Consider the following 12,922-nt stretch of genomic DNA (forward strand, 5'->3'; position numbering starts at 1 on the left):
AAGGAGAAAGGGAGTCAGATCCTTTCCGGCTATCTGGCTTAGGGAAATTCCGTTTTAGAGAAGTAATTAAAAGATGGAATTCATTCGGAGAATGTCCCTGAGGCCCGAGGTTCCAGTTTTGACAGCATGAGAGAATTCTGGTGGGCTGTTTTTTTCTTCAGATTATTAGCAAAGTGGAATAAGATCTGTGATAATAAAGTTGAGTGCCAAATAACAGTTTGAGCTCAAACACAGTGAAAACATCGCCTTTTGTTTTTTGTTTTGCCAAGGACTAAAGGGCACAGCAAATGGAAAGTCACATCTTTACAAAAGTAAAAGCTAGAGAGGGAGAGATAAAAGGGGATAAATTCCATATTGTTGTGTTATAAATGCTAGTTTAGCTCAGATACCTAAATGCACTAATGAAGAAAACCTGAACAAGCGATTCAATCGCAAAGGTGAGCTGGATAGATCATTTTGCATGCATCAATACTGCCATCTACTGCCAGAGAGTGAAATGGACCGTCAGTACTTGATGTCTTTGATTTCGTTGCCTGCTTCTCCGGCTAGAGTGAATCAAACAAGGGAAATAATAAACAATCCGACGTATTCTGTGGCTTTCTAGCTGTTGTTCTATTATTTTTAAAGCCAATTTTATAGTCCAGGTCTTGAAAACACCCCCCACACATGAGGATCCCTCTTGGTCCTACATTAACATTTCAAATAGCTAGAATCTTAACAAGTTACACAACTTGTATTCTCCATTTATTTTCAAGGTTCTTTGATAATAGCAGGGAGCCCCTCCAGGCATAATACTTCCGCAATTATAAGTTTATGAAGATTGATGGTTTAGGGAACAAAACAGTAAAAGTCAGCAGGCGTCATTTTCTTTTTTAAAGGCAGAGACTGTGCCAGCAAGCCCAGTACCACGTCCCTTAAGTTCCGTTACGATTGCTCAGCGCCTGCTTTGTCTTTGTGCCACGAGACATCCCAGACCAGCGTGGTCCTGTGGTCCTGGGAACGGGAGCTAGAGAACACCTGCCATTGTAGGCACCATCAGGACAAGGGTGCTTTAATTTGAGGACAACATTTTACTGTGATGTCCACGCAGATGAATCACTATGACTTTCTCCTTGTCTGTAACTATTTTCTCCAAGAAGAAAAGAGGAGATGAAGCTAATGAATACCTACCCTCAAGTAGAAAAATATTTGACAAAGTTATTTCCCTGGGGGCTGCATGTCCTCTCACGTCAATTGCTCTTAGCAAAGAGCCGGTGCTGTCTTCCAATCCACTAGAGGAAAGACTTCTGCCCCAGGTGTCTCTTTGAAGAGAAGGTTTGCGGGGAGCAGCAATGACGGTGGCAGGTTCCGGAAGACCTCTAGCTTGAGTAAGCCTGTAAGGGTCCGCTAAATGGTCTTGAACGGTTCTCTAAATGATGTCGGAGAGATCACTTCAACCTCAGCGACTGTTGTGGAGAGTTCGCCTGAAGGAGAGAGTCAGTGCCCTGCGTCTGATAACTGGGATAACCGTCGGCCAGAGAGTTCATGTAAAGGGAAATTGTCATGGGGTGCACGGCTCTGGTCCCAGCAGTCGCTGGCGGGCAAGGGGGTGGGCAGGAATAGCAATGATAATGTCCCCATTCAGATGAGGAGCTAGAGAAGTCTCAAAAAATTCACTGTCATGGAGTTGATTCTGCCAAAGAGTAGAATGGCCCTCTGGGCTTCCCAGCCTGTAAATCTTTATGGAAATAAAAAGCCTCATCTTTCTCCCATGGAGTCACTGGTCGTTTTGAATTGCTGACCTTGCAGTTAAAAGCCCTGCAATCAATCCACTATGCCACCAGTTCAAGTCCACTCTGAGCTGCCTTGGAAGAAATATTTGGTGATCTACTTCTGAACAATCAGCCATCGCAGACTAGATGAAGCACAGTACTACACGGACACACATGGGGTCAATGTAGGTAACCGTGTATGGTTTCCTTTTGCAAATAGAGAGAAGAATTCAGCGCTTCGTGTAGATGAGGACACGAGGTGCTTACTCCTTCACTCCATTTATAAATCAAAACAAACACAGTTGCTTTCAGTGGCCTACTGAGTGTCAGCGTAGAACTGTGCATCTTAGCTGATTTTTTAGAAATAGATCATCAGATCTTTCAGTGGCTGATCTTTCAGAAGTAGATCACCAAATCTTCCTTCCAAGATAACTCCGGATGGACTTGAACTTCTGCCCACCCAGTCAGCAACTGAGTAAAATTCACAATTTACACCCCACAGCACCTCCACATTCAGCTTATGTCACATAGGAACCTCCCTATCAATAGCTACTCACTCAATATAATTACATGAATCACTGATGTCAAATGTGCGCCAAGCACTACAGATACTTTTTAGTAATCTTTAAAATACCCCTAAAAATCAGCCATTTAAAATCCCATTTTTATAGATGATCAAGCAGATAGCTCAAAGATTTTAAATAAAACATATATGCCCACATCTTTAATAAATGCCAGGTCAGAACCCGCACCCAGTTCTCTGATGGCAAAGTGCATTGATTTCCATTTTGAATAATGGTTTCCATTTTTTAAACCCAAGATATTGTGGTATGAATGCCAGTGAGTTTTTACTATGACCCTAGTTTTAGCAATGCAAAAGAGCATCATGCATCCAGCAGAGGCTTGAGAAGATTCGCTGGGAGGCTCGGGGCGGGCTTTCCCCTGGCACACGCACATGTACACGCATGCACGCACCGCTTTTATTCCACTATTATAAAGCAGGTGCACAAATAATCTTTAATGTGAAATGCATCCTTGAAGAGGTATTAGGACAGTTTATGAATTAGAAATAGCACCAACATAATGAGCTTTAAAAGAAATGCTACTTTAAGAAGTGTTTAGGAGCAAGATACATTTCTAAAGAAAAAACACCACACAGGCATTACTAGGTGAATAAGAGAATATAATGAGTAACTCATATATTTGACAGCTTAAAAGGGGTAGATTCATTGAAAGGCAGATATTACCAAACTATACATGGTGAGTACAAACCTTCCAGTAAAGTGATCTCCAGGTGCAAAAATTATTATTCAGAAATTCCATCACATATTAAAGAAAATAGTGCTGTCTTATTCAGATGCTCTATAATTCAGAGAAACACAACCCCTCAACCCTCTGAGGCCACAGTGACTCTGAGAATCAAAGATAAACAACCAAAGAAAATCACAGCAGAGAAGTGGGGTGAATGGAGACAACAGTCATTTTAAGACATGGAGAAACATAATAACTTATAAATTATCAAGGGTTCATGTGGGAGGGATGGGGAGATGAGCTAACACCAAGGGCTCAAGTAGAAATGTTCTGAAAATGATGATGTCAACATATGTACAAATGTGATTGACACAATGGATGGATGGATGGATGTAAGAGCCACCAATCAAAGGATAGTTTTAAAAAGCCCAAGGTACATATAAATGCACGATTTACCTAAATAAATGTACAAATGTAGTGATAAAAAAATCATGGGTCAACTATCTATCAGGAACAGAGACATAAGGTCCTTAAAATATTTTTTCAAATCTAATACAGATACGTATTAATATGGCAACAGATTTGTAACCAGTTGGGTTTTATTCAGGCATGCAATGGTAGTTTAACATCCAGAGATCAATCATCATAATCTGGCATATTAACATATTCAAATAATAAATGTATGGTCATCTCAATTTCAAAAACAGGAAACACTCTCAGTAAAGTGTCCCATCGAGTAAGGGAAACTATGACAAAGCTTGAGTTCTTCTTATTAATGATGAAAAATAAACATGTTCCTCTAAAATTTGGAATAAGGCAATGGACTCTTCTCACCCCACTTGCACACAACATCGACGTGCTAACTACTACAGGGAAACAAGAACGATCCATCAATGCTATCTGATTGAAAAAGCGACGTATTATCATCTTTTTTTCACAGATAACGTGACGTAGCTTAAAGGATCTACCAAAAAAGTGACCACAGTTAATAAATGGATTTAGCTAACAAGATAGAGGATAAAATAAACATTAAATATGTGTCCATATATTTATAAATAATCAGCTAATTACATTTAAAATAATACTACTTGCTTTGGCTTTTAATTGTCTTTTATTTTTCTAGTTCCTTAAGGTGGGAGTCTAGGGTTAGATTTGAGAATTTTGTAATTCTTTTCAATAGCTCCCATCAATTCTGGCAGTTTCTGCTTTGTATGTTTCGGTGGGATTTTAGGTATATGGTTGGCTCAGAATGCAGCTTTTGGTCATATTTTGAGTGCCTTCTCACTTGAGTGGGCTTATCTCTGACAATGTTCTGCTTAGCTTTTGAGGTTTTCAGTATCTGACCATGTTTTGATTCTGTTCATAAGGTTCTCCATGGCGAAATCCTCAGAAATGGACAGCTTATTCCTTCTTTGTAGTTTGTTCTTAGTCTGGAAGTTCTGTCGAAACCTGCTCATTCTTGGTAATCCTCCTGGCATGTGCAATACCAGTGACATAGCTCCTAGCAAATCAGCAACAAACAGGCCTCCACAGTACAACCAACTGGCAGACAAGTGGTGGATGCCATAGTAACTGTGTTACAATTCTTTATTTAGGCAGTTCGCTTTTAAATGATATAGAAAAAGAAGATAATTATTATCAAAATTATATGTGCATATTTCCATAGTTATGCATGTAGTTAATTTATTTTATATTCTTCTGTCCTCTGAGTGGATTTAACAATGAAAGTTTGGATTTATCTTGTTTGTTGGAGCCGTATGCTGGGGTTAAGCAGAAAGCCTGTAGAGTGTGGGGGCTGAATCCTCTGAGTCATGTTGTCAAAAAAAAGCGATCATTGAATCGAATGATTATAGCAAAGTGTGGGATCATTGTTTTTAAGGAGGTTTCAAGTTCTTAAGAAAGTCAGGCAAGGACACATGACCTGTGCCCTAATAAAACTGCACCACAAATTCAAAAGGATGTCACAGATTTTGTGCACCTCTGTAATTTCAAAGATACAGAACAGGCCTTTACTGTACCAACTTCCAATGACCTTTCCATGGACAGTATCCACGAAAACCTTGTTCTGGTACGGTCCTTGGACTTTGTGTATCTTCCTTGGGATTCTTCGTCGCCTGTTTCCTGCCCCCATTGAGTGCGACTAAGCCTTCTCATTGTGACTAGTTTGACTTCTGTTGCCTCAAAGGGGAAATCTAGGAAAGACACCAAAATCATGGGCTCACTTTTGTTTTTTACATTGCTGTTGTGCTAAACACCCTTTGACCTGTGCACAAACTGCCTCAGGGAGGGCCACCTCGAATGCAATACTTTGAGTTGGTTTTTGTCCTTTTTTTAAAAAGGAATCTGTAAAAAGCTGGAGGTGTGCCTGTGAGCACGGATACCCAGGATATTGTCATGCAAATGATTGTGAAGAAGGGAGCCGTGAATGGCTCCATTATGTTCATGGTGTAAAGTTTTGAGCTGGAATTTATTGTTAAGAATGTAAAGCCTCTTCCTGAGCTGCAGCTTCAGTGCTATCCTCACATGGAAGAAACACACCAGCCTGTGTGACCACGAGGTTTCGAAGGGACACCTCAGGCATCAGGCATCAAAGGACAAAAAAATCATATCATTGTGAATAAGGGGGAGGGCGGAGTGGAGACACAAAGCCCATCGGTAGACAACTGGACATCCCCCTATAGAAGGGTTGCGGGGAGGAGGAGACACCAGTCAGAGTGCACAGCAGCAACGATGAAACATACAACTTTCCTCTAGTTCTTAAATGCTGCACATACACACACACACCCCCCCTTCATTATCATGATCTCAGTTCTACCACCTTACAAATCTGGCTGGACCAGAGGATGTACACTGGTACAGATGGGAACTGGAAACACAGGGAATTCAGGGCAGATGACCCCTCAGGACCAGTGATGAGAGTGGCAATACTAGGAAGGTGGAGGGAGGGTGGGGTGGAAAGTAGGAACCAATTACAAGGATCAACATATAACCTCCTCCCTGGGGGATGGACAACAGAAAAGTGGGTGAAGCGATACATCGGACAGTGTAAAATAGGACAAAATAAGAATTTATAAATTATGAAGGGTTCATGAGGGAGGTGGAAGGGAGGGGGCAAAATGAGGAGCTGATGCCAGGGGCATACGTGGAGAGCAAATGGTTTGAGAACGGTGAGGGTAACAAATGTACAAATGTGTTTTATACAATTGATGTATGTGTGGATTGTGATAAGGGTTGTATGAGCCCCAATAAAATGATTTTTTTCAAAGAACCAGAGGGGGTTGGGAAAGAATGTAAAACTTTAAATGATTAATAAATAACTACTCTGGCTATCCCTTAATGTAGCCTGTGGCCCACATCAAGGCCTGGGGCCCTGCATCAGCCATGAACAGTTGGAAATTGAGAGCAGCTCAAGCAAAAATTCTACCTAATCACCCATTTGGGATTCATTTACATTGTTGTGCCTCCTAAAGGGAGCTCATCTGAACTTTCCTTTTTTTTTTTTCCCAATCTGTTTTCTAATTGTTTTCTGTTTCACAGCTCAGGCATTTTACTGCCGATCTTCTGAATCATGTGGTTTATGTTAACCAGAGCAATACATCAAAGGAATGTCAACTATTCGTGAACAATTTTGAACTTATTTCAGAGTTTTGTATATTTAGAACTATAAGCTTAGTTACAGAAAATATGCTGAAATTTGAAAGTCATCTATTTATTGAAAAAATCTTTTTAAAAATTGTCTTTCGTGTCAGGAGCTACATTAAGCATTGGAGTTGTAATGGTCGGGAAGCCAAGCGCAGGGACAGCCTTAAAGAAGATGTAGAGCTGGGGCAGTCTGTAATCGAAGGAACGAGCTAATCTGAACATTGCTCACATGTATGTCCGCTATTCTACCTGGTAAAAATACGGACATAGGAAAAAAATCTTAAAACTAAACCAGAGACTCAAACTAATCTTGGCATATCTTTATGACTGTAAGTTCACCAGAGGGCTTTTTTTCCCTTGGCTTCAGGTAATTTTTTAAATTCTAATTTTCCAAAGAACAAAAACGCTTGTCTCAGAAATATAGCCTTCGAAGCAAAGATATTGAGACTTCATCTCATATGCTTTGGACATGCTGTAAAAAGAAACCAGTCCCTGGAGAAGGACATCATGTTCGGTCAAGAGGCAGCAAAAAAGAAGAGAGCCCTTGACAAGACGGTTTGACGCAGTAGCTGTGGCAATGGGCTCCCAGATAAGAAAGCGCATGAGGGTAGGGCAAGACTGGGTGGCATTGCGTTCTGTGGTACAGAAAGGTCACTCTGAGCCAGAAGAGATTCAATGGTCCCTAACAACGACAATTATTCTAACATTGGATTCCACTCTCCTCTTCTTTCCAAGCATCCTCTTATTCTTCTACACATTTTTACATTATAAATCATATATTAAACAACTAATCTGTGCTAAGCAGGTGCCATTTGAGAGATAGAAGGTGAAACTCAAAGGGTACCATTTACTCCTTGTAAAGCTGAGGACGTAGAAAAGCAAATCATTATAATGCAACTTACAGGTCTTAGAAATAGGCGGGCTTGTTAAAGTAGTACATATACATATTTAATAAAGGCCTACTATTTAGAAATATATGCCAAATCGGTTGGATGATAACTATTGGCCTGTGCTATTCAGGTATTGCATTTACTAAATACTTTCTATGCTCTCAGCACTTGCATAAATTTTTCTGACATACACAGCAACTCGTTGAGATCGATGCCATAGATTCATACTTTAGAAACCATTAAACAGAGGCATAGGAATGTAAGTAATTGACATTTGTATAACCAGCAATTGGCAGAGTCACCATTTGAACTCACACAGTCTGGCCCTTGAGTTTGAGTTTCAATGTGTTTATATCACTCTCCAATACTCAGCTTGGAAAAATGTCTTCATTGCCGTGCGACTTCAAAATCTTGCAATAAAAGAATATTTTCCATCTTTATGGGCAAGCTTAACTACATGGATTAATTGTTTTTTTTAAATAAGCAGGTGTAACATATGCCAATTCAACACAGCAATTTTCAGAGATACTATCCATTTCATCCAGATTTTTTCATAGCACGGCATGCACGGGGGAACGCTTCCTTCCGCCTGGCTTCTGGAGTAAGAGGCCATGTGGAGCAGAGACATAGGGAAGCCTAACAATGGACATAAACTATTGAGGTTGTTTTCCCGATGGATGTTGTTATCCCCCATCCCACCCCCAACAAAATAACCTAGCAAAATCTGACTGAAACAAAATAGGTACCAGGATGTGGGATGCTGCAATAACAGCAAAACCCCAGCGCTAGCAATCAGTCCATTCTGACTCACGCTGACTAGCACCCTTTCAGTTATCAGCAGCTGAACATTTTAGCCAATGTAGCATCAGGGGCTCTTTGCTTAGTCGTTGAACGCAAACATCTTGTGCCCCTAAGAAACGTAGCACAGTATACCAACACCCTTAGCTATGTGCTATTGACCTAATGACCAGGTGGTGAGTGTGGAGAAAACTGCCCCATACTGTCCCCAGCGGTACGCCTTTGTTACTGCATGCAACATGTTTGGGAAGCAGAAGGCTGCTGCCAAGTCCCTACTGGCTACATTTAGAAGTCAGGAAATACATGGCTACAAACAAAAAAAAAAGTAGTAAAAACACGTTGGGGGATTGAGAGAGAAAAACGGATCTCTTGAAACTGTGAAACTCGTGGTATAGAGGGTTAAGTACTGAGCTATAAACTGCAAGGTCACCAGTTTAAATTTTCTAGGCTCTCTGTGGGAGAAAGGAGAGGCAGTCTGCTCCCATAAAGTTTAAAGGCTGGAAAGATTTTAATGGTCTACTCTGTCCTGTAGGGTGCTATGAGTCAGAATTGACTGGAGGCAGGAAGTTTGGTTTACTGTTGAAAAACTCAAGTACTGTTTATATCCCACCAGTAAAGAGATCTTCAAAATGCTGTGAGAAATGAGGGCTGATTATCCAAATGAAGAACCATAACCTCATCCAACAACATAAGAAGTTTGTAAAAAAAATCTCTGAATGGATTAAGGCAGCACAGGAATCCTTGCAAGTCCATAAAATATGCTCTAAATAAGTAAAACATTCCTCTCTACAGAAGTTGGATAAACTCAAAGTCCTGGCAGTAAGTTTAGCCAAGGAGTGCTACATCTCAAAAAGTTGTAGTGGTGGTTATCATTTATAACCAATTGGTTATAAGAGCCAATAAAAATAACTTTGTATTTAAAAGAAAAGTCCATTTTAAAAGCTTGATTGCTTTAAATGTAAAATTACTCTGATCAACACAATCTCTTAGCTCACAAAGCAGGCTGGAAGTCCATTTAGCTCCCAGGAAAGCATCTTCTATGTGTTCTTGTGTGCTTTTTGGGTGCCTTCCAACTCCATCTAAACCCTAGATAAGATGACAAATATTGACAGGAGAGGAAGGACCTACTGAGGAGTGGACTTAGTAGAAAGATGGATTGAGAAACTACTCTCAGAAAACAGTTTAAAAAAACCCATTGCTTTGGACTTAAAGCAACCTGAATGAATGGGTGGAAGGATGCTGTCAGCTTCCAAGGTGTTTATCTTTACAGAAGCGAACGGCCACGACGTTCTGTCACAGAGCAGCTGGGGAGGCTGAATTGTGCGTCACTCTGTTTGTAGCTGAGTTCTTTAGACACTCTGTCACCAGGGCTTCCCCAAAAGCAGTGATAGAAAGAGCACAGGTTCCTGTATCCCTGCATGAACAGAGCACCTTTCCAAAGCCAGTGCAACGAGGCGCTCGGATTACTGTAAATATAGGGAGCCCTGGTGGTGTCGTGGTTTCACCCGAGGCTGCTCAACTGTTAGGTAAGCAGTTGAAAACCACCAGCCACTTGGTGGGAGAAAGACAGCACCTTCTATTGCCACCAAGAGTTAGTCTTGGAAACACAGGGGAAGTCCTACCTGTGCCAGAGGATCAATAGAAACCATGGCACTGAGCGTGGGGGTTCGGACACTCGGGAGGAACCAGTCTCTGGAGAAGAGTAACATGCTTGGTAACCCCAACCCACTGCCGTCGAGATGCTTCTGACGCATCGTGCCACTGGATAGAAATCTGGAGACTGCACATTTTCGTGGGAGCCACCGGCCTGGTCTTTCTCCTTCGGAGTGGCTGCGGATGGTTAGTGATCCAAAGTTTATCCCAAAGTGCTACCATGCTTAACTGGAGGAAGGCCCTCGAACATAGCAATAACCGTGAGGGCGGTTCAGACCGAGGCTGCCTGGGGGAAGAAACTGATTCAACAGCACCTGGCAATAATTTTAAAGAAATATTGGTGATGCAAATAGTTACGAACTGTACTGCTAGCTGAAAGGTTGAGGGTTTGAACCCAGCCCGAGGCACCTGGGAAAATAGGATTAATCATTGCTCTGTTTCAGAGAGTTCATGGCCTTTAACCCACTGTGGAGCCCAGTGCTACGCTTCACCATGGAGTCTTTGCCCCGAGTTGGAATGGATTTGAGGGCAGCTAACAAGTGATTTCAAACATACGTCTGCATTCTTCTTTATAAATGCATGCGCTTCTTGTGGCCTTGCTTTCACTGTATTTTGTTGGCTATATGTTTTTATGTTTGAGGTGACGGTGCCGAGAAAGAGAGTCTTTTTAGTTGATAGTTATCTGATCAAATAAAGTGATAGTCAGATATGGGTTGGTGGGTTTATAAATTGGATCCTGGATTTGGGGGTGCTATAAAATTACACTGGGATGACAAGAGTTGCAGCAAGCCCCGGTCAAGTGTTCAACTGCATCTCAAAAGTCTAAATATTGGAAGTGTGAACTCTCAACCACACCACATGAGAAAAATGTGGGGATGTGTTTCTGTAAAGATTACAGAGCTGGAAACTCCCAGGGCGATTCTTCTCTGTTCCGTAGGGTCACCGTGAGGCTGACTCAGCTCCGTGACAACAGATTGTCCAGTTGTTGATCCCTCTGGGGACGGACGAGTGTTTTTCACGAAGAAGGAAAGGAAGTGCCTGTGATTAAGACGGTGGACCCAATAGACTATCGCCTCCGTACCATAGGATTCAGCAAGGTTACCCATCTTTACATTACGTGCCAGGCCTTTCTGCAGCGAGAACAAACTTTTCTGCCTTTTGGCCAAGATTGACGCTGGCTTTGGTCCGTGGCATTGTCAGAGCAGAATGATGTCTGCTCCTTCCAGCCAGACTCTGTAAGAGCCATTGCAAGTTTCCACTAGACCTCTGATGGCCTCCTCTGCCACAGAAAGAATAATTCCCCGAGGGGTTTCTCCATGAGCCTGGGTCTCAGAGGAAGAAAGCAAACGAAGAGCTGTAGCAGCCAAACCACACTCAACAACATGCAAGAAGCATGAGGAACAACCCTTATTACTAAAATCTACTGAGCTTGAAGGTTATTTGTTACCATAGGCAAAATAACCTCATTAAACCCCAAAAACAGAGCTAACCATCAAATTGTAATTGCATTTATAAAGTCCATTCCAAAGAGTGACATCTTAAAAGCAACTTATAAATAGAAGGGGCTGAGAAATGTCCTTTAACTATGTGTGTTTAAGCAATAATCACTACCGATGTCTGTTGGTTACATCCTGGAAATCTGCAAGGATCCATTTAAATGGTATCTGTGCTTGATGAGATGCCCCTCTGTGTTGCCTCCTGTCCTGCTGAACTCATGTAGATTAAGGAGGTTTTCGTTCTGCCACTGTGTCCCCACCTAAGTCTGAGCTAGATTTGGTCATTTAGATTTCTATCAGACCTGTATGTAAGAAAGTATATCTAAATGTTTGAAGACCCAATAAGAGAATAAATGGATATAAACATCCGCATGCATCATATAGAATTAAAAAATTACAAATCCTAAAAATCAGCCTTATAGCTTCTAAAATTATAAACTCTGCCTAATTCTTCTAATGTTGAAAAAGTGTCTTTGAACTTGACATTTAGAGCCTATGTTAAGAATGTTATTAAATGAATCTCATGAAAATATAATGTGCTAGACATATAGTCATAGGATACTTTCAGGAATTTTTATGTGCTATTTCTCATAAAAGTAAAATTAATAATATACTCCTAGAGAAAAAAAGTCAAGTAATCACAGAAGTTAAATTGTGCATTAACATTTAACGTCATTAAGGCCATTCATAAAATACATTCCCTAAATATTACTCTAAATTAAAGCCTAAACACATTTCCATGACTAGTGTCTCCTTGACTTTAGAGGAATAAGCACTCCTTTACTACATGTGCGACGGTCCTACATTTTGCTTTGAATCACACACTAAAGCAACTGCAGGCACGATCTTGAATGTACATACCTGTCGGCACCACAGCTTGCGAAATATTTGCAGATAGGCCAAAACCATAAGACACAAAGGTGCCATGTACGTCACCAAAAAGAAACATATATGGTACATCTTGGGGTAGATTTCACCTGGAATGAGAGATAAGGTAATAAAATGTAATTCTACAAATAAAAATAAAATATGTCTCTCTGTGTCCCTCCTTGAGAGCATATGTACTTTGGTGATATTTATTTTTATGTACTCAAGAGGAAATAAAATAATTTACAGTGCTTCACTACTTACATTTACACAGTAAGTGCATATACATAGAACTGTACTTTGAATGTGAAATTTTAATTTCATTTGATGTACTCAGAGAGAAATAACAATTAGCTATTTCTTAGTCTGTGCCAAAGTCAAATGTTCTTGCCAAAGTCAAATGTTCATTTATCAGAAGGCCCTTTTGGTCACAATTACATCTGCCTAATTAATGAAAATTAAATTGGGTTGTCCTATGCTTGCTTTTACAAGAACAGACAGGACTCAATCAAAATCCAATTAATACAGTTTTTGTTAAGATGAGAAGAGATAGTAAACTCTCATTAGGGGAAAC

At 40.7% G+C, this 12,922-nt stretch overlaps 1 protein-coding gene across 1 annotated transcript in view; it reads right to left on the reverse strand.

Moving 5' to 3' along the window:
* The window catches only part of HCRTR2 (hypocretin receptor 2), a 108,221-nt gene that overhangs the window by 14,229 nt on the left and 81,070 nt on the right, over nucleotides 1-12,922 (reverse strand). The window contains exon 4 of the mRNA XM_075554057.1: nucleotides 12,343-12,458. Within this exon, the coding sequence (XP_075410172.1) occupies nucleotides 12,343-12,458 (116 nt within the window). The remainder of the gene's footprint in view (nucleotides 1-12,342; nucleotides 12,459-12,922) is intronic.

This window comes from Tenrec ecaudatus, chromosome 7 (genome assembly GCF_050624435.1).
Source record: "Tenrec ecaudatus isolate mTenEca1 chromosome 7, mTenEca1.hap1, whole genome shotgun sequence".
NCBI classification, from domain to species: domain Eukaryota; kingdom Metazoa; phylum Chordata; class Mammalia; order Afrosoricida; family Tenrecidae; genus Tenrec; species Tenrec ecaudatus.